This window comes from Lepidochelys olivacea (genome assembly GCF_965140295.1).
Source record: "Lepidochelys olivacea isolate rLepOli2 genome assembly, chromosome: 15".
Taxonomy (NCBI): domain Eukaryota; kingdom Metazoa; phylum Chordata; order Testudines; family Cheloniidae; genus Lepidochelys; species Lepidochelys olivacea.
In genome coordinates, this window is record NC_140425.1 from 19663797 (window position 1) to 19686598 (window position 22802).

The following is a 22802-nucleotide window of genomic DNA, read 5'->3' on the forward strand; positions in this document are numbered from 1 at the left end:
ATCTGAAAGCACTTTACAGACATTAAATAAACCTCACAAAACCACTGCATGGTAAGTATGTAATTATCCTCATTTTATAGATGAAGAAGCTGAAGTGCAGAGGGGTAAGTGACTTGCTGGAGGTCAGAAAGCGAATCAGTGGCAGAACTGGGAACTGAATGCCTCACTCCTGCTCTAACCACTAAAAAGCATTCCACTCTATTGTTCCTGTGCTTTGATAGTCAGTTTCATCCCCACAGCTGGCTGCTATCTAGCTGGGGGAATGACCCCTGTGCATGAGTCTGTTTAATTTGCAAAGTGCTTTGGGATTCATTGGTCTGTATTAGAACTAATTAATTTATTTGACCCTGAGTTTCTGCTTAGCTAGCTTTGACTTAGGGCATGTCTACACTACAAAATTACGTTGACCTAAATTACGCTGGCATACAGCCGCTGGCATACAGTAATTAAATCGCTTTTGTGTGTCCACACTATGCTCCTTGTGTCAGCAGTGTGCGTCCTCACCAGCAGCGCTCGTACAGATTGTACTGTCAGCAGTGGGCACTGGGGGATGGCTTCTGAAAGCGAGTAACAGTCGATGTAAGCAACGCATCACTACATTGACACTGACTATGTCGCTCACAGAGGTGGAGTTACTAAACTGGCGTAGTGGGGCAGTTATGTCAGCAGGAGCTAAATTTTAGTGTAGACACTTATATAATTAGGTCGACGTAAGCTACCGTGCATTGATCTAACTCTGTACTGTAGACCAGGCCTTAGACTTCCATGTGAACAACTGCACTCCTCTCTAAAGAACAACCCCTGGGCTCCAAAAGCAGCTGAGCTAGTCGAAAAGGTCATTCAGATAATCACCATAAGTACAATTCTGATCACAGTCTCCCCTCGAAGAACAACGTCTGTGCTAATGCAACAATAATAAATTTGTACCTTCGGTTGAAATGCTCCCTGAAGTGACCCAAAAGGTCCTGAATGTGGAAGCATCGGTGGCATTCCAGGCATTGCCGGAGGATAGGTTGGAAAGAACTACAAAACAAGAAGACAAAATGAACAACAGCTGAGGCAGGAGCTAAGCCTGTCAAACACTGTTACAAAATTTTTAAAAGCCAAAATAAAACGTGAAAATTTGCAGATATGATGCATTTTATTGTTAATTTCGAACACGGTGGACTATATAGACTTTGCTGTATTTTTGAAACAGATAAAGGATCAACCTCCACCTCATTCTCTAGAAATGGAAAAATATTGTTTCGCTTGACTATTTTGGAATAGAAATAGTAAATCTATAACTAATCAATCCTTTTTTAGAAATGAAATCGCTTCATTTTACAAAGCAAATATCAGCCCTGGATATATAGTCTGCTATTACAGAGTAACTGTACAACATGTACATAGCCTGGTGAAAGTACTGTATTAAGATTTGCTTGGGCCTCTCCTGAACGCAGACTGTAATAAGTACCAAAAATGTGGAGAAATGGGGAGCAGGATGAGGCCACTAGTCCCACTTTGGATATGTCTACATTGCAATAAAAAACTCACAGTACCAAGTCTCAGAACTGGGTCAACTGACTTGGGTTCATGGGGCTCGGGCTCCTGGACTAAAAATTTGCAGTGTAGACATTTGGGTCAAAGCTGGACTGACATCCATCCTCCCTGCAGGATCCTAAAGCCCAGGCTCCAAGTTGAGACTGAACATCTACGCTGCAATTTTTAGCCCTGCAGCCTGAGCCCCATGAGCCTGAGTCAGCTGACTTGGGCCAGCCACTGCTGTGCCACGGGTCTTTCATTGCCATGTAGATGTACCCTTTGTCTTGTGAGAACACGTGTGCTCTGTGGCACTGCATTGTGTGAAGCTCTGATTGCACCGGGGCTGCAGTAATCCACACTATTAGAAATCTCTGTGCACTCCTCACCTTCCCAGGCACGGCAATTTAAAACTAAAGCAAAGAAAATGCAGAAGACAAAGTTGAAAAGGACAAGATGTTACATTTACAAAAAATTCAAACACGAATAGAAAAACTAGGTGGATGGACGAATGAATCGAAACCGCCATCTGTATCGATTAAAGACATTCGAGCAACGCAGTAGTAAGCGGAAGCATAAACAGTGGAACATCAGCACTCACGTTGGAATGTCGAAAGTAAGGGTTGTCTAATTTGGGAGCGTACTTGTCAAACTGGAAGTAAAAGAGAAAAGAAAAGTTGAGTTTGCGTTCCACAACACACAATGAAACCAGATTTCTACATGCATAAGTGAATCATGGCCCCTTTGTACAGCATTTAACAGAACATGAGAGACTGACTATTCCACACTCATTCAGGAGGGAGTGACCAGTTCTCCCAAAGCTGTTGAGTAGCAGCGGTAAAGTTATAGCACCTGGTTGTGTACCAGCCCCCGAAGTGCCTCTCTGAGTAACAAACTTTGCACAAATTGGTCCCCTCCTTATTATCAAGAGAGACCTCTGAATTGGAACACTCACTCCATCAAAAAATGTAGGGAAGTTGTTCCCAGATCCAAATCTGGCATCTCTCTCGAATGAGCTGAAGTGCAGCACTAAGTTAGAATGCTGGGGAAGTTTGGATTCTAATCCACATCTTAATTCTGCAACTTTGGCCCAGCTCTAATTGTCAAATTAATATAAAAACAAAATACAAAATATCTAGAGCAGCCAGCAATTTCCCCCTCCCTGTTGTATGGGCAATGCCAATATGGTTAAAATAGCTTTTTGGAAAGGGCCCCAGGCATAGAGATCATTATATTAATCTCCCCCCACTCCTAAAAAAGTAGAGGTTCAGTGCTCACTGGAGAAAGCCTGACTCTGAATGCCCCCAGCCTCCCAGCATGGGGCTTTAACACCTCCACACACGTGACCTGGGTCCCATATTTATTTTCACCAGCATTGGTTCTGAACATCTTTTGAAGAAAATAATGCATATGTTAATCTTTGAACAATAAGTATTATGTTGGGGACCAGAGAGGGCGAGCGATAGTGAGCAAGGACAACCCTCCCCCCCCCATGCTGTTCATTCGGCAAGTCAGCTGCTGTTACACGCTATCCTACGTGCAGGAGAGCAGATATGTAATTTCATTAATTACAGTTATTACTGGAGCCATGTACCCGCCAGTGTAAATACCATAAATTACTAAACACATGCAGCTGGAGGTTTCAACACTCCTCTCTGGCATTAGGGTTAATAAACCTGATTTAGTGAAATATAAGATGATGTGAGTAAAATACAACAAAAGAGCCTTGCAAGCTGTTTTCACTAGAAAGTCTGACATCAACAGGGCGCGGGTGGGTGGGGAGGGAGCTGTCAGCGGGATTAGATATTAGGGTTCTCAAATAACACACCAGGTTTCAAGGAATGTTTAGAGGGTTGTTTTACACAGCAGAAGAAAAGAGAAGAAGGTATTTGCACATGGCTACGCTGTGCAAGCACCTGGGGCTCAATTTGGGGCGGGAGATATTACTTTCATTGTTCTGTCGCTAAGCGGATTATCACTGAACAACATCGTCATGCAACTCACACCAGGAAAGAGAAGTGAGAAATATTATTTCCCATGAATCCTTGGTAGTTTTCTCCAAATGTTGCCTTTAATGGTTATTGCTCAATTTTGCCAGTCCTAGTAGAAGAGGACTCTGTATGTTTTAGATGTGGCATGCAATGGAGGAAGAACAAGTTGAATTCTGCTTTTTCAACCTAGCAAAATAATAATTGCCAGGGACATATGGAGAGTGTGGTTACAAGAACTGACAAAGCTGGTTTATGCCAGATACTCTAAGATTTTGTTAACAGCATCAGAAAATCCCCATTGTGTTACAAGCACTGTCAGTGAAGAAATGACAAAGCTTATTCAATGGCCAGAAGGTTTTGTTCCAGAAGAAGAGTCAGCCACATATAAATTAGTGTTTGCTGACCAAATCAAATAATAAATACCCAAATTGTCTACTGGACACAGTGTGGGGAAGTAGAAAATAAAATGAACACGACAACACTGAACTCAAACAGTGCAAGTACTGAGTTACAGTAAGAATGGCAAGCAGACCTGCATTATAGCTCCAGGATAGAGTCAAATATATTGTTCCACAAAACCTTTCTTGACATTTTATTTTATATTAGAAACCTCTATTCTTGTGATATCTCTGTGCATGTGTGTGCATGTGAAGGAGCTGAGCCAGCTGATGCAGCTCCAAGGATGGGTTGTTAATCTAAACAAAAGTACAGAGCTGACAGTTTACCATGAAGGAGAGATAAAGGGGGCTGAGAACCGCACACAACAGTGTATCTGTTTATTGGTAGAAGCACAAGGGAACTGTGATGATAAATGTTCTTGGTTCTGAATGGGAAGAAGAACATCCTTCAAGAATGGAGGGGCTCAAGTCAGGAGCAGGGCTTCTTGGGGGACAGGGGAAGCCGGTCTGAAATAAAGAGGACTGATTTTGGTACGGTGGGTTAGGCTTTTGCCCCAAGATTCTTTACTTATCCTCACATTTTGGGCTGGGGTATGCACCATGGGAGGTGCAGAGGGTGGCATGAGCGGCGTCTGGGGTAAGCTGGATGGAAAAGGAGTGAATGTGTGTTGGTGGGTGTGTTGGTGCTGGTGGGTGTGTTGGTGCTGGTGAAACTCCGCTCTCAGCAATGGCACCGGGCCAAGAGAGGCACCGGCCCGGTCCGAACTCTGAACCAGAAACCGGTTGTTCAGCTCTTGCCTGAGCAGCTCATGATCTAGAGGAGAGAGAGAAAAAAAAAAAAGACACAAAGGCCCATCGGCCTGTGAGTTCCACAAAGACATAGAAGAAAGAGAGTCAGATATTCACCTGGCATTCCCTGTTTCTGCAGGTCATGCTGTGGTGGTTTTCTACGTGAGGACTCATTGGTGGAGGTAAGAGAGATGCCTGTGACAAAGTACCAATCAGAATCCCCGAATGAGGCTGGCAATACATGATTGGTTGGTTGAATGATATCAACAGGCTGGTATCTAAAGACAAGAGAGAACACCATGAGTCATCACAGCAGAAAACACAGTGGGGCTTCATAAAGCATAAACAAGCTTGCCCCTCCCCGCTCCCCCAACCCAGTCACAAATACTGAGGTTAGGACACTTTAAAAGGGACACTATCAAGTTAAAAAACACAACTGGAATGACTCCCTTTCCTCCCAACCCACAACAGATTCCCCTTCCCTAGGCTACAACCCCACTTTACATTATCAACACTGGAAGAATTCTAAACATCTCCCCTTTTTCTGTTTTTGGTGCATTAGCCTCAGCTGTGACAGTGAAAATAAACTAGTCAGACTCAAATCCAGCTTTTTCCCGCACTAGGAAAAGGCTGCGAGGTTTGTGTTGGGAGCACTGCAGAGGAGTATTGGTTGGTTTTAAAATAAGCAAGACAAACCTGTTCCCACTGAAATAAAAAAAAAACCTTGGGGAACATTTGCATTGGTCTTAAGTCGGTTAAATTCTCTTTTTTGGCCACATTTAACCTGTCGGTGTCCCTTTGAAAAAAGTACTTTAAAAACCACAGCAAAGGTGATGGGATGGAGAAATGAGAGCATATAAACTTCACCATCCCTCCAACGAAAACAAGGGTCAATCCACAGAGATATACAAACAGTCTGACATGACTGGCTTCACTGGGTTCTCTGTGTGTGTGTGAAGCAGTCAGGTTAGTGCCTGATCACAGGATAGCATTTTTAAGTGGCTCTTTTTGCCAGGAGGCAACTCCACAGGCCTCACTTCAGCTGGCAGGATCTGATCCACAGTACAGTGAGCCTCAAACTCTGGGCTGTGGCTGAGCTTCCTGCCTTCATTTTACTCCCTGGTCTGGAAGGTGAAAAACAAAGCTCAGGAATGAAGCTGGGGTATACCAGGTGACGAATGGTAACCATTAACCAACCAGGATGGGCTGAAAATACCATGAAATTAACACACTTCATTGGCGGATTTGTATTTAAGCACATGGGCCTGTGAGTTCAGGCTGATGTTCCACAGTATCGCCCACAGGCTTGGACATGCTCTCCTCCTTTTGATATAACCAGTGCCGGGAGCATGCATTGTGCACCCGAGAACACTTGTGCTGAGGACTCTGAAGCTTCAGGTACCTGTTCCAAATAATGTACCAATTCTGGGAGAGTTCAACATCTTTAATACTACATTTCTAAACATTCCATCTCTTTTGTCAGATAGTATTTGACATTTCTCTCTCCTCTGCCTCCAATTTATTCTCCCATGCAAAAACTGGGGGGGAGCAGAGGGGGAGAAGGAGGAGGAGACACATTTCATTTCACTAGGTCAAGATCTGAAGAAGGTTGCAGCTGCTACAAAAAGAAAAATGCATCATATGATACAGGGTCTCCCTTCAGTATCAATATGTGAGGGTAACTAGCCCTTGGTCCCCAGATGGGGACAGATTTTCCAACAGCACTAAGCACTCTATGTGCTGAGCTCTTCTGAAAATCAGGCCCTTAGCCCAGCATGACAGTTTTTTTTGTTCAGTGTAATAGGTGTCTCCCCCTTTCTTAGCTAACACCACTTTTGCAAAGAGACCCTGACATAGTGATTGATCCTGTGAGGCTCAGGGTACCTTCCATTCCAATTCATTCCAACACAAGGAGCCCAGGGCAATCTGCATTTTGCAGGATCAGGCCCATAATAAGGAAAACAACATTACTTTCAACAAGGCCCTCTCCTGGAATGGAATAAATGTTTCTAGCTTTTAAATTGCATTGAAAAGCTAGTTTCTTGATAGGGCACTTGTAAGTGACCCCATAGCTAGGTGTCTGATGTTTCTTAGTTGTAATTACGTTGGGCCATGCAGAGGTCATGAGCTAGATTTTTTTTGAGGCACTATGGGTGAAACTCACAAGGTCTATCGAGTGCTTATGTCCCCTAAAATCTTCAACGCCGGATTAACATGGCCCTCTGCAAAGGAATTAATTTCATCCACTATGAAAATTTCAGTAGTTTACCCTGATATATTTGAGGTGGTCTGGATATGGGTGGGAGGTGATACAGAGTGGAATCAGTTTTAGCAGACTTGTCTCTTCATTTCCTATGAAATTATTTTATGCATTGGACACACTTCCTTTTCCATGATATGTGTGTGATATTAGCATTATCCCAAATGTTTAACTTCTGCATCTGAAATGTCTATGAAGTGGTTTCCATGGAGCAAATGTCTTTAGATGAACCAGGTTCAACAATACTCAATTTGTAATGAATAACTCAGTTAAACCTTCAGCTTTTTTTTTTTTGGAAGGGGGAATGAACAGGATTCATCTCAAATTTTAAATCAGATTCACCATTAATCCAGGAGATTCCTGATTATTTTTTATTTAAATGTTGTCTAGAACGGTAGAGAGCAGGTGGGAAATAATACCTTTTACTGGACCAACATCTTTTTGGTGAAAGAGACAAACTTTTGAGCTGACACAGAGCTCTTCTTCGGGTCTGTTAGAATTATGGAAGATACTGAAATGTTATAAATCATCTGCAGTAAATAGAATAATGAGAGCAAGTATCCTCTTCATCTGCTATGTGCTACGGTAAGTATGTCTGACAGGCATATTATAATTATTCATTATTTACATTGCAGTAGCACCTGAGAGCCCCAGTTCTGGATCCATTGTGCTAAGTGCTGTACACACACATGGAACAGCTGCTGTCCTTGTATCAAGTATGCTGATAACACACACACACACATGCTGCTGAAGAGACTTGTGTCCTGATGTTTCACTGATTTCAAGAAAACATCCCATTTAAGTTGCAGCAGAATCATAGAGAGGGGAAAATGAATCTTTTGACATTCTAGTTCACCTGTAAGGGTAAAACATTCAAAAGTACCCATAAGTGACTTAGGTTCCGACATCACTTTTGAAAATGGGACTTCAGAACTAAGCCTCATTGAAAGTCAATGGGAATTAGGCTGTTAAGTGCTTAAATAACTTTTGAAAATAGGACTTAGAAGCCTACGTCATTGTAGGATACTTTAAAAAAATGTATCCTAAGAGTCTAGGAGCCAGTGCAATATCTTTGTAAAGCATCATTTACATGCTACAAGATTATTAAATGATAATAATAGATTAACACATGGGCAGAAATGGAGAGAAACAAAACTACTTGTAATATTCAAGTTTTTGGCACTCGAACGTAAAGAGCTTACAGTGAGATTTTCTTTGGATGAGCGCTAAAATATACTGCAAATAGCTATAATTAAAATCTAGCCTCTTTAAAGACAGTGTAGTTTGTTGAAAATAAAATAAATATATTTATTTTTTTAATCTGGGCATGACTCAAAGAAACTGGATCTCTCTGTTAGCATCAAGATAATCCACTTCATGTTTTTTTTTTTGGAAGGAGGGATAAAAGAGAGTTGGCAGCTGTAAGTGCCTCAATATCCAATTTCTTCAAGAGACTTGAAGCCAGTCTGGTGGATCTGTGGCTGGCTCCAGACTTTAGCCCCACACCACAACTTTGCCTTTGTAAGTAAAAAAATAGACACTGAAGAGTCTGGAGGAGGAGCAGGTTGGCACGCATTAAGAAGCTTTGTAAAAGAGACTATGACGCAGTGGGGAAAGGAGTCGTGTCCCAGTTGCAAATTGGGCTTTAGCGAGTGGGATCAGGACTAGCTATTTGTGCCTATCAGTGATGCCTGTTACAATGGGTTTGGCCACACAATAACACAGCTAGCTATGCAGTCACTTGTATTACTACTAAGTCCCTAGCACCCAATAATTTGTGTTTCCTGTGTGAGAGTACACTTACGGCCAGGATCGGGAGAGAAGAACTCTAATGGCTGCCATTTTGTTTTGCTAAGGTTGTTAGTACCCCCTAAAACTCAAAAGGGAGGACAGAAAGCTTTGGCTAGCATACATCAGGGTCAGCCAGGGAGCTCCTGACAAGCAACCCATGTGGGTGTCACTAGTAAATTACCTACTCAAGCTTTGGGTTTCCAGAGAAAAAGATGCTAGTAGAAGCATATCATTTCCTTGTTACACTGATATGCACAGACCTAACTTATTAGCATCACTGACATGCAAATACTGGAAGCCAATGTGAACTCTGCCTCTCTGCCTAGGAACCTGAGCAGAAGTGCCGAAGGGGAGCGGTTACTTTAAATTTAAAGGGACAGAAGCAAGCAGGGTTTTTTTCTAGAAGGGGAAAAGAAAGAAAAACCCAAAGGGCCCATTTTCCCTCTGAGTGTCTCTTCTAACCTGGTGCTTTTATTGAGTGAACACGTACTACCAAGCAACTTGACACCATACTAAGGTGGTGGTAGGAGTTTGAACCTAGCACTCCAGAGGTGATTGGCAAACCCACTGCATCAGTTATTTGTTAGGAGCAGAGCTCTTGTCTTTTACTGACATGCGAGCAGGCTACTTCATCTTGCTCTTACTGAAGTCAATAGTGAAAACGCCACTTGAGTTCAGGGGTGGATGCAGGACTGGCCTGTCAGTGACAACGTTCTCATTTCCTCCTCTCATGATCTCTCTGCACTACGGCCAAGATGTCTATAATTGGGATTCTAAGTCTCTTTGCCTTAAGCAGGGGAAGAAGAATAAATCCCCACTGTGATGCCCAATGTGTCCCCAGCCATGTGGCTGAAATTCTAGACAGGGCCAGGTCTTTGAAAGCAGACATCTTACTAGGGCAGCCCTGGTTGGGATCCAGAATATTTTAGTCTAGTGTTGTTTTGAGAGTTTGTTTGTGGGCAATTCTTGTTCCCACCCCTTTAAAAGAGTAATTCTAAATAATGGGATATTGAGCCCCTGAAAATGAAAGCAGGATGCCAAGTCATCAGAGTTTTTGGCAGCAGATCTTCCCTCTCCCTACTCTCTCTAACTGCCTTTATAGGAAACAGAAGGGTACATTTTTGTCAGTCCTTGTCCTCATTAATCCCTGCTGAGTTAGTTATAGAGTCAAATGCCAGATCAAAAGGAGGCCCAGCAAGTCAGAGTTTCAAGGAAGTCTCCAGCTGCCAGGCTCTCCCACAGGAACAGCTACAGGCTAATGGAGGAACTATCAACGGGGCACTTAGGGCGGAACTGACAATAGGGACGGAACAAAGAAAACTTCTCAAAAAGGCTACAAAAATAACAATAAAAAGTCTAACGGCAGAGCTCGGTGACTTTAACGGGGGGAGGGAGGGAGGGGAAGGGGTATCTCACTTTCCAATCTATTTTATTATTCTGCCCGCTCACCAGGAACAATTTCTTCAAATAAGGTCTAAACTGCAGCTTCTCCCAATGCAGGAGTTGAGTACCAATTTTATTTATTAAATGCATGACAGAAAGAAAGACAGAAAGAAAGGCAGGCACAGCTCAGCATATCTGGCAAAACCTGAGTGATGGTGGAAATGTACCATTGGACAATCTGCCCCCTCTAGAAAGTAACTAATTTTTAGCAAACCATACTAAAGCTTATTACAAAGAGCACATGCTCCCCCATCCCCATGCTGGGTAACAAAGGCAACAGCAAACACACAGACTGCAACGTGTTTAAACGAGAACATGAAGTTAGGCTGGGAGTTTCAAGAGTGCCTAAGGGATTGTGGTGCCCAAATCCAGTTGGGAGCCCAACTCCCTTAAACTCTATGGAAAATCCCAGCTTTAATAATAGTTTATACTCAGATTCACTTCCTCTCCCCCTCTTCCTTTAGTCAGAGAATGACGAATATACAGCAATTGTCCTGGAGGTTAAACTACGCCTCAGCACGTAGGACTAATTCCATGTCTCTCACCTGTTACAATACTACTTGGCTATTTCAGGAGTCTCTGCCAAAGGGGAGGTTTGCATTGGTTTTTTTGCTTGCGTACCCCCTAACCCCTCTGTAAATACTGTGCATGCACAGGAGACCAGCCCTGGTGAAAAGAGGAGGACCTACCTGCGGGGTGTCCTGGTATCACAAGGCTGTTGGTGGGTAACGCTGGTGGTGGTGGAAGCGTGGGTGGGGTGGCGAACATGGCCGGATGGTGCTGGTGTTGGGTCTGCGATCGGAGAGGGAAGTGCGAGGTAGCAAGATTAGAGATGGAGAGGGGCAGGGCTGGGCCAGAGGAGTGGTGAGGAGGGATCTGGGGGGAGAGCGGAAGGTGTTTGGGGAGGCTGATGCTTGTTGTGCTGCTGGCACTGCTGCTCCTGCTGTGGGGAGAGAAAGGTGGAGGAGAGAGAAAAGAAGTGTGTTACAATACAAGAAAGTCACAATGGCAGAGGGTCAGAGACAGCCAGGCTCTATAACAATGACCTCACCCAGGCATGAAACCACGGCCCTTTCTGCCCATTTCGGGGAGCTGTCCAGGTGGGAGTTAAAGATCTCTATGACCTTTCCCAACAGGGCAGGGTATGGCTCGGGTTCTTTTGGGTGACACTCCCTTTCATGACTGAACAGGGGGTCGCTCTCAGAGCTGTGTGTGAGCTGACTGAGGTACTGTAATGGCAGCTGTATCTGCACCTTTATTTAGCCTCTGATGACCTTCCAATGGCAACGCGTTCCCTTGCAATCACAAGGCTCGGTGACTGTTACTCTGTATGTTCAGAGTGCCATGGGGTATGAGTTGTGGCAATCATATTATGCCTGCCCTGCATTCTGTACAGTGGTATTATACATACTCAATATGATATAGCAGTATATATTGTATTATTGTAATTATATTGTTTTTAAAAGATTATTATTCTGTTGCATAGCACCTTAAAAGCTTTGTTGGGGGTGGTGGAAGGGCAATATCAATGCAATTATTATTGTTTACCATAATCTTCCACAATACCAATGTCTTGAGATTATCTAAGCACTCTGAGATACTTGAGTGTTTGTTTGAATAGTGCCGATGTGATGTTGTTATTAATATTTATATTACGGTAGCACTTAAAGGCCACAACCAGGGAGGGGCCCCACTGTGTGAGTTGCTAGACAAACTGGTCGTAAATGACAGTCCCATATCTTGTACTTTATGCAACTAAAAAGTTATGGAATGATGCACACATTGTTCACTGAATTAATCTAACTCAATAGGCTGATTTGGGGAGAATGGTGTGTTTTCTGCACCAACAAAGGGACTGTCCAGGTCCCTGTTTATTCCTGTACATTGACTCCTCTCTCGCCAAGCTCACCACCATTTTATTTCTACTCAAGAAATATGAATCTTTGCATTTTACCTACTGGATGAAAATTATCTGAAAGAGAAACTGAGCCTCGTGCTAGCCCTAGAGCTACGGTGAACATGTTACTTTGCAGTATCTTTTTTGCTCTATATGGAGAGTCGTACTCTGAGGCTGCTGTCAGCTGATGCACCCTCAGTTTGAACTGTGCTCCCTGCAAAAACGTCCAAATGGGGTGTGGAATTTGTTTTTTTCCCAATAGTTCTGGTGAACCAGTTAAACTACACCGATGTCCTATGAATACACGTGACCATGCCAAATCCAAAGACTGCCTATGGTTTGCAATTGCAGTCTACCGGGGGAAAAAAATGGTTTTGTGAAAACCCAAACTGTTTCCCAATTACACCGCTACCCCGATAGAACACGAATTTGGATAGAACGCGATGCAGCAGCGCTCTGGGGGGCGGATCAGCGTGCTCCGGCAGATCAGCACGTCAGTGTGTTTGTCTCCGACATGCTGCTCTGTGTTAAGGGTGCCAGGCCGGGGCCGAGGGGTTGGATAAGGGGCAGAGGGTCTCAGGGGGCAGTCAGGGGATGGGGGGTTGGATGGTTCGGAGGTTCTGGGGGCCGGGTGGTCAGGGGATGGGGGCGTTGGAGTCCCGGGGGGCCTGTCAGGGGTCGGAGGTGTGGATAAGAGTTGGGGCAGTCAGGGGACAGGGAGCAGGGGGGTTGGGGTCCTGGGGGTGATTAGGGATGGTGGGGTTTCTGGAGGAGGCGGCCAGGGGACAAGGAGCAGGGGGGCTTAGATGGGGGTGGGGTCTTGGGAGGGGTGGTTAGGGGCGGGAGTAGTCAGGGGACAAGGAGTGGGGGGGAGGGTTGGATGGGTCGGGGATTCTGAGGGGTCAGTCAGGGGGCGGGAAGTGACTATTAACAACGGAAATGCTCAAGGCCAAAGCAAGTTCGATATAACATGGTTTCACCTCTAACGCAGTAAGATTTTTTGGCTCCCGAGGACCGCGTTATATCAGGGTAGAGGTGTACAAAGTCCTCTGCTGAGTGGTTCTGATGGAAAAATTTGCAAATGCACTGGAAGCTGGACCTAGAAAGTTTTGCCCCACAGCTGTACAACCCCTGTTCATTAGGGAAGCTCTAGTCACAATCTCTTTTATGCAGCTACCCAATACAGCTGGAAATACATGGCTATGTGGTGTTGGCCTAGAGGAACACAATGCCTCTCACAAGTAGAGCACCTTTCCCAGGAAATGAGAAAGCCTATGGCCTATTCTACAGAGATTTTAATACCTTTTCAATTAACTGTAACCTGGAAGCAGGTTTTGAGTGCTTCACAAAGGAGCAATGCAAGCACCCTTTCCCCTACCTGATATTGAGTCCGTTGTGGGCCACCTGGTGATGCACTTGGTAGTTGAGAGGGGGAGGGATGTGATTCTGAGGCTGGGTCCGAAGCTCAGGTATGAGCTGAGGCTGAGATTGTGGTCGTGGCTGAGGTTGTGACTGGGGTCGAGGCTGCGGCTGGGGTGTGAGCCTTGGCGGCGCTGGTGCTGAGATCACTGGTTCCTTCTTCAACAGCGGGCTTGCCCTGGCGCTTGACGTGGGCGCAGAAGAAGTGGAAGTCACAACAGCAGCAACTGGCTGGGGGCTGGGAATAGGCAGCACGAAGGGCACGTCAGTGCTCAGTTCCCGGCTGCGCTCTAGCCCTGACACCTTGGGGATGGTCGCTGCTTTCGCTTCAGGTCTGTCAGTCAAGGTTGGACCTTACAGAAAAAGAAGAAGAAAAGTGACATATTGAAGCATCCCTGTTTATTTTCCAATTTTGCAGAATATTTGCCTGGTAAGAACAAAGTCATATTTAGCTTGTGGTAATATCATTACAACACGATGGTATGTTTGTCTGTCAGTCTGTCCAGTACATGGCACTTGTTCAAGTGTGTGTAAAAGATCAAAGTATTGTCTAGGGGGTGCTTGACGCAAAGCACATATAACCTTACTTACGACTGTAGAACACTAAATACAGCAGGAATGCTTCTCAAGTTACTGCTAATGCATCTCCCACCAAATTTAATTTCCTGGAATAGATGATAAATCCCACAACCGTAAATCTGATCACAAGAGTTGCGGTTTTTTTATTTTCTCAATGGTTTTTCAAGGTAACCTGCCTGGTATATCTTGCCATTCATAGCTATGGGGATGGTAACTAATCACTGACAAGAGCATGCTTTAACACCCCTCAGCATGCTTTCTGAGATGAATACCAAGGCCCTTTATGAGAGAAAGGATGGCACAATGATTGTTCATTGGATGCACATTCACATATGAAGATGGAACATAAGAAGTCTATGAAAACCTACAATGAGCACAGTAGGGCAGTCCAGTTTACCCTAAATGTTCTGTGGATATCAAAGAACATACTAACTGCTGTAACATATGCCAAAATCATAAGTAATACGGTAATGAATAGCTGATAGGTACCAATCAAAATGAGTTTCTTTAATGGGTTAAATTCCTCACAGATTTTTTCCAAGTAAAATGCTGTGTCTTCATTTTTCCAATGAAGTTTGAAGCTCAAGCCAGTAGACGGGATTAAACAGCAGCAACAACAACAAAAAATCAGACCAAGGAATACAAAAAAAGACCTAAAATAAGAAAAGAAACCACATGCAACATGCTGAATACTCAATTTCCAAAGACAACTCCCTTTTAACATTATGTACATATCCCTGAAGTGCAGGGATGCTCCATAATTCATCTCAAGAGGAGCCTTCCATTGACTAAGTCTGCCATTCATTTGCTTCTCCAACACATGCACCCCACTAGATCTATAAGTGTTAAGTTTACAGTACATGTTTTTATTATATCAAAATAATTTTAGGGTTTTATTTATTATAATCTTCAGCCCACCCAAGATGTCGGAGAGAATAGGACAGAGAAACACGTGAGAAAGGGACACGGACACCCACCCACACATGCTCCCAACGCTAACATGGACGAATTCCACTTATGAAATTACCTTAACTCTTAACTTTTAAAAGGGCCGGGTAGCACTGAAATATATTCATGATGTATGAAGTGTGGGAACAGCTGCACACAACATGCAGCGATTTCTGCATTACTTATTCTACTTTGTGTCTGATTCATCACTGTCTGCCTTCAGTGACTTCACTGGAGTTATACTGGCATGAAACCAGAGGGAGGCAGTATTGAATCAAGCTCTCTACTTCCCTGTAATATGCCAAATCATTTTGTATTTATAAAATATACATCCAATGACAAGGTGATGTCAGATTATTTTCCTCCTCCTTTTGGCAAAAGCCAATTTCACTCACACACACACACACACACACACACAGACTCACTGATCTCCAGAATACAGTGGGACAAAGGCACTGAAATAAACAAGCTATTCTCATGAGCTCGGGAAGCGTTGTGACTGCATAACTCACGAGTGGCAGAAATGAGTGGGAATTCCAAAGAAATTCCAGTGCTTTAGGTGGATCAAATGGTAGTTCAAACCCCTGTCAGCTGATCCCCATTTTGAGACAATCTACTGATGTCCCAAATCAATTACTATATAAAGTATTACACATAGTCAGTTTCACTGTATTTTTCAGATGTGATTTGGTCTATGGACTTAAAGATAATGGTAAATAGATTTTATTGTAGTTAATGCTTAAAGTGACTGTACTTATTTCTAAGAATTAAATTTTCATTAATCTAACAGGTCATTGATTTTTATTAATGCATCTAAATCCAATGGGTGACATCCTGGCTAAATTTAAGTCAATGGGAGTTTTACCTCTGATTTCAACAGGGCCAGAATGCCACCCAATATGCTTTTCAAAGGATGCATATTCACAATTATAGATCCCATGGTTATCTAGAGGCATCCCATAAAAAACACTCAGGTTCCATTCCTGACCATAGGTTCTATGAAATCCTATTAGCTCATTCCATCCAATAGGCCCATTCAGAGTTAAACTTTAGACAGTGTAATTACAGGCAATATAGACTAATGAACACATCGGCACCATAAAAGTTAAAGAAGCTGAGTTAAAAAATAAATCAGCTGGATCCAAAACACATCAATGAGTTGTTCCATTAAAAGCAGCTGTCCGACCAGTTTTATACACAACTATTGATTCCCTGTGGTTCCAGCATTAGATCTCGTTTGCAAGTTTCTCAAAGCAAAAGCCTATAGTTCCCTGCTGACTGAAATGACCAATCAGCTGTAGAATATTGTGGTCACATGTCTAATTCTTACTGGCAACTCACATCTCTCAAATTGCAACACTGAAATGCTTCTCTGTGTTCAGTTTTTGTCTGAGAACAATTCAAGAACTAATGAAACACTAGGATACATATTTGTTTGCAGCAGGAAAGCACCAGGCATGAGAGAGGAGACTCTCCTTCCCCTCACTCCATGTAAAGTACAAACATATAAGTATTTAGAAAGGAAAGATCTGGTGCGAGTTACAGGGAAAAATCCATATACACCAGATTCCATGGTAATGAGGATCATATATGGATGGATGGGTCTAACTATCATTGGTTATCACCGTTCCCATTTTTTAATAACTGTAGTACAGCATGCTGAAATAAAACCTCTTCATGTATTTGATTTACTATGGGGCGGGCAGGTAGGTGCACATAAGTAAAACTGAAAGCATAGAGAGAGCAGAAGAGAGCAGAGACTGGTCCAAGCATGGGTAGCAAGTAGTGTAGGCAGGGGAAGGCTGTGCCTTCCCAAACAGCTTTGCGTAGCCCCACCCATGTTTTGCCCCAAAGCCCCCTCCTGCCTGCTTCCAGTTTCCTTCCTTCTCTCCTGTGGCACAGAGGCTGGGAAAGGCAAGCTGGGGCTGGTGTACAAAAGGCCTGGGGTTGGGGGTGCTTTGGCCAAACCGCCTGCCCAGTGCTCTGGGGCTGGTAGAAGGGTTCAAAAAAGAACTAGATAAATTCGTGGAGGATAGGTGCATCAATGGTAATTAGCCAGGATGGGCAGGGAGGGTGTCCCTAGCCTGTGTTTGCCAGAAGCTGGGAATGGGCGATGGGATGGATCACTTGATGATTACTTGTTCTGTTCATTCCCTCTGGGGCACCTGGCATTGGCCACTGTCGGAAGACACGATACTGGGCTAGATGGACCTTTGGTCTGACCCAGTATGGCTGTTCTTACATTCTTCTTATGAGAGGCCTTGGGCAGAGAGGGAAGGGCCGGGAGCTGGCCTTCCCCAATGGCATGTTCACCCGCCGCCTATGTGTCCAAGCCCAAATATTCAGATATGGGGTGTGTTTGGGTCCATGCTTTTGTTTCAGTTTGTTACTGAGATGCAGGCAAAGTGTGAAATTTGGATCCAGACCCTAGCTTGGAAGTTGGATTCCATACCTGCTGAAAGACCAGGGTTGTTCAGATCCAGGGATTTAGTCTCTGGCAGGGAGGACAGAGTCAGGCGAACATAGGACACTTTTACCCAAATGGAGACACATCTCAGTTTTAGTCATGTGTCTTTGTTAGACGTACAACACACATGTATTTCCACTAGAAAGGTGTACTTGGAGAACCCTTCTCACCAGAGATGTATATAGGGCTACTAGCAACCATTAGCTCTGCAGAATAATTTCCCTTGGGTATGCCCCGAACACTGCTTCTACAGGATACACAATATGCTTAGAGTGAACAGATGTCCCACTTTTCTAGCAATGTCTTTGTTTTCCTGGGGCATCCAGGCCAATACTAACCAAAACAGTGTTTTTTTCTCTCTGCTTCATGCCCAAAATCAATACCCACTTATCACCCGCTAAAACCTTCCTGCATCACCCCCAGCTACGTACACATAACTCTCCCCACATTTATAGTAAGAGGTCCCAGTCACTACCTGGGACATCTTACTAAAATCATACGAACCCTCCAAAATGCTTTACTTTGTTTTTTAGACTTATTGATTATTAAGAAAATTCCTGGCCAAAACTCCCCTTCTGCTCTTGATCTACATGTGTGTTCATGTACATTCAGGCGGCACAGGAGAACTAAATCAGCTTTGTTCCAACTTCATTGAGCTCCACTAGAAAACTGGGTTTTTATTCTTTCAAGTGATTTCATTGTCCATCCAGAACAATATCCAGAACTTCAGAGCTTTCCTCTGCAAAACACCTAAAAGACCTTCCACCTCACACTCTCTAAGAGAATTTTTTACCTCTTCTGCGCAAGTTGCCTTCACTTGATCAGAGATGACTGCTATTCACATGTGGAATTGTTCCTTGGGCCGCTTATATTTTCTTTCAGACTTTCTGCACTGGGGTCACATACCTCAGTCCCCTCTGATCATACAGACCTACCTGACCAAGCCCGGCCTCCCATAACAAGCCCTGGATTCACCATAGCACACTGGAACATTCTAGCATCAAAAATGTGTTTATTTTTACCAAGTCCTAGAGTAGTTAATTTTCATGCTTAATGATAACAGGCTGAGCCAATTTGCCTAAGACTTGACAGTCAGCTCCAATAACTCAAGCTTAATTAAAGCTGAACGCATGTCAGTTCAGCTCTTCCTTTCACAGGAAATCTGACATTTACAATGATTCATGTTTCAGCCATGGTATGTAAAGGCTGGAACACATCTGCCATTCCCCACCATGCACAATGTTACCCCTTTTCAGTATGCCAACTTTGTTTATTTTCTAACCACGCTCATGGGACTTCTTCCACCAAGAGAGTTTTCTTCTGTTAATAAGACAGTTAAACACACCTTGCTTCTTGTGGGGGGAGTGGAGAAAAAGAGAGGAGGACATGATTGAAACTGGCTTAACAAAGGAAATAAAAATTATCTCATTTCGGTAACTCTTGTTTGCCTGATCACCTGCAACTGGTACTTGCAATGTTGCAAAATATCAGCAGTGTGCTGCTGCACTCTTCAGATTTGACTTTGCTAAGAAGAAAATGTCTGTATTTTTAAACAGTAGTGAGGGCTTATGCTATTGCTTTCAGGAAATCTGTGAGTATATATAGTATTATCGATTGAAGATTCTAAAGTCCTAGAGGGACAGTCGACCAACACACACAACTGATTGTGCAGTGGAAAGTAAATTCCTGAAGGGTTTATCTGAGCCCAAATGAACCTGCTGCACATACTTGATGTAAAATCTGATTGGATTTAAAATCCGTTATGAGAATAAATTAAAAAAAAATTGCCTCTCCACCCAACCCCACTGGCATCCAAGATGTAGGTATACACCATCACAAACAAAATACAATTCAAAAACTCCCAAACACAAATTAAACCTGTTCTATTACAAGAATTTGCTTTCAAGCTGATTAAGTGTTGCTCAAGTGCAGGGGATTAAATCTGCAAAGTCTGCTTTGAGAACTCCAACAGGTGGCTGCTGTTATACAAACAGTACTTAGGGCAACAGCATTTCCAGACCGGCTGCCCTGCCTCTTGCTCTTTGTGGCTGCAGGTTGTTATGGAAAGGAATTTGTCAGCTCCTATAGGATATGATTGGAAATTATCTCATCTTGTTTGCGCATCTTTCCTTTGTTTCTTGAAATAAGAAAGTGGTGTCATTTGGACGCGCTCTCTAGCCTTCTTTCTGTGAGATCAAAACTTAAGGATGGTGGGATAACGTGAGAGAGAAGTCTCCAACTCTCTCCATTCCAGGGCATCTTATAAAAAAAACTCCAACAGCACCCTATTTTAATCGAACCGCACGCCCATCACTTCATTTCCATCATTCCTATTGAGCACAGACCTAACCCATGATAGCTATTACTACTCCTCAACCATACAAACACCATGGTGACTGTAACTGAAGCAAGCAATGTGTGGAACCATAGTAACAAGAGTTAATGGGACATATATATTGAAATGAGTTCATGAGCCACAGAGGTGAGCTTTTGAACTCATTGCATGAGGAATCAGTCAAGTAAAAACAAGATTTTCAGCAACTGGAATGAACAAAGAAAATATCCAAAGGGAGAGCCGAACCAATCAAGCTACACCACAATTTTTAAATGGCGCTTTGTATGTGTACAGCTTTACGTATGGGGGATATGTAACATCATCAGCACAAATATAGAGTTGTAAGTGTGTGGTGGTGCAACACATTTTGCTTTGGCATTGGGACACAATACAGTAGCTGATGTTTGTAAAGTGGGTAGAAGGTAAGAAGAGCTATGTAAGTGACAGCTCTGGATAATGAAGTGACTTTTGCTCTTGTTTCTACATTTTTGCCCCAAGGCTACTGTCTGAAGATAGCACTAATTAAAACATCAGACATACCATGGATTATCTTGCTTGGTCTGTATATTTCAGGCTATCAGAGCAAAAGTGTAGAAGTTGCCCAACATAAATGGCCCTTCATATATATCTAATAACTGCAACTCACTGTTAAGAAAATAAAGATTGGCCACTTATAGCTAAAAATACAGGTTTTTTTCTTAATGGTATCACATATGTAAAATGTATTTAATATAGAAATATAGGCAAGGATTATGAGCCAATAACAGAGAAGTGACCTGTAGGAGGGTAAAACTGCACACAACTACCCAGGGACTAAGTCTATGCAGTAACATAACCTATATGCCCTCGCACCTTGAGATAACATCTCATCTTTTTCATATCATCACTGAGTTTAACTGAGGAAAGGTGTCCTCATGGTTACAGCACGAAGCTATGAGTCAAGAGATCTGGGTGCACTATGATTAACTTTGTGACTAACTCGTGTTACTGTGAGCAGCCTCTCTATGCCTCAGGCTCTCCAGCTGTAAAAATGGGGTGATCTTGTTTTACCTCAATGGGGCCATGCAGATTAATTCATTAATGTTGATCCTTGGATGGGAGGCGCCATAGAATGTGAATTGTTACTATCATGATGCAAAGACTAAATCTCCTTGGTGACTCTAATGATCTGCTCCACAGGCTAGTTGGTGTTATCCCATGCCAATGCCATTATGCTAAGAGTGTTCTTCCAAGGTGCATGCTCTTCAGAACACACAAGGCACCTAGTGAACTTTCAACAGATAATAATATGAAAGTCTCTTCTCATAGGGGAAAATGGGCCAAATATAAGCACAAATCCCCATGCCTTGCTTTGAGCTTGCATCACTGGAACAAAGGAGAGAGGGAAGTTTTTTTGTTGTTGCCACTGATTCCCAAAGTTCGTCTCTGGTGAATGAGTTTTGTTGCTGTCTTTCAACAGGAAGTTCCTTTTGCAATCAAGTTGGATTCAGCCCCTATCACTCAGTTCATTTGTACAGAGCTGTCTGTCAAGTCAAATCGTCTTGCCACAATCTAAAACACCCTTAGAACAGCTGCCACTATCAATTACTCTTGCAGACAGCCTTGACTATCAGGAAAAGAACTGGAGCGAGCACTTGCCAGTTTTAATAAACTGTGTTGCCCAAGTCATTTAACCTGCTGGATTGCTGTATGTTGGGGCTGTAACAAGCCTTCAGCTTCTCAAACTGGAAGAAAGCAACAGTGGCAAAAAGCAGTCAGCTCAGTCCTCAGAATTAACTTTCAAGCGTACAGTTTTTCCTGAAGCACCCAAGTTGAAAAGCAAGATCATTTAAAGTCATTTGCAGTGTGGTATGATAAGGAAAGCATCTCAAAGTCTTAACACAGAGCTGATGACCCACAAGTGTGAGAGTAGCGATTCTCCAACATTTTAACTCAAAACTGGATAGACCACCTCCCTCAGGAGCATAATGACAGTTTTCCTTGCTGACATAGTCACTGCATTACCAGCACAGAAGTACTAACTCAGAAAAGTGGTTTAGGAAACAGTGAATATCATATGCCCTATATACACTGCAATCTAGCCTAATTTCCTAATAGGGTTTACCTTTTTAACAGTGAACAATTAAATGCCTGTGCATGCTGCATTTATCCCATTAGCATTATCAGATTGCTATGTGAAAGATTTCCTTGAGAAACATTTATATAAAATCAAACCATGTTATATAAACATTTTTGCTTCCTAACCAGCTGTGTGGATTTTGGGAAAAACTTCCAGAACAAAGGAGATTTTTCTTTTTCTTTTCAGAAATGCTTCCTAACAGCATTCAGATCTATGGACTTGATGCTGATTTGCTGCTTTATGGCTCTTTAATGGGGTGTTTTATTCCTGGAGATTTCAAGCTTGCAGTGCTATATCTAGGCATGTTCATTGCAAGCATGCATGACGACACTCTGAAGCTGGAAAAGCCGACTGGAAATGGGCACCAAACGTAAGGATTGGGGCCAGGGCATAAAGAACAAGGGAAACCATTCAAATCCTCAGAAAAATGAGTCACGCTGCATTTTCACAGTAAAGTTGCTTTTGGCACAGATTCAATGCAAAACTGAAGCTGGATTTGCAGCCCAGGTACCTACTGCGAATGCTGGGGTTGTAATGAGATTGGAAGCTTCATGCTGTCTTTTAATCCAGGACTATAACACTGGATCAAACACTGCAATGTTAAATCCCTTCAGTCCTGCTCCTAAGCGGATGCCAGCTAGCTGAAAAGCAATGACGTAAGAGGCATTCTACTGCTCTGACCACAAAACAATACAAGCATCTTGTGTTTACTAGGTAAAGGCTCTTTTGCAGCGTGTACTGTATTGTAGGCACAATCTTACTTTGAAGTGGTAGATATGAAGCAGGATATATAGGTTATTAAGGAGCTGACCAGAAATCCCAAACAAACACAAATATTTACCGCA

The 22802-nt window shown here is 43.1% G+C and overlaps 1 protein-coding gene across 2 annotated transcripts in view; it reads right to left on the reverse strand.

Annotated features, from left to right (window-relative positions):
* The window catches only part of FBRSL1 (fibrosin like 1), a 743463-nt gene that overhangs the window by 22321 nt on the left and 698340 nt on the right, over positions 1-22802 (reverse strand). For both annotated transcript variants that reach the window (XM_084649612.1, XM_084649611.1), the window contains exons 8-12: positions 13469-13862; positions 10883-11136; positions 4489-4724; positions 2123-2173; positions 928-1023 (exon numbers count right to left, since the gene is read on the reverse strand). In XM_084649612.1, the coding sequence (XP_084505738.1) occupies positions 928-1023; positions 2123-2173; positions 4489-4724; positions 10883-11136; positions 13469-13862 (1031 nt within the window). The remainder of the gene's footprint in view (positions 1-927; positions 1024-2122; positions 2174-4488; positions 4725-10882; positions 11137-13468; positions 13863-22802) is intronic.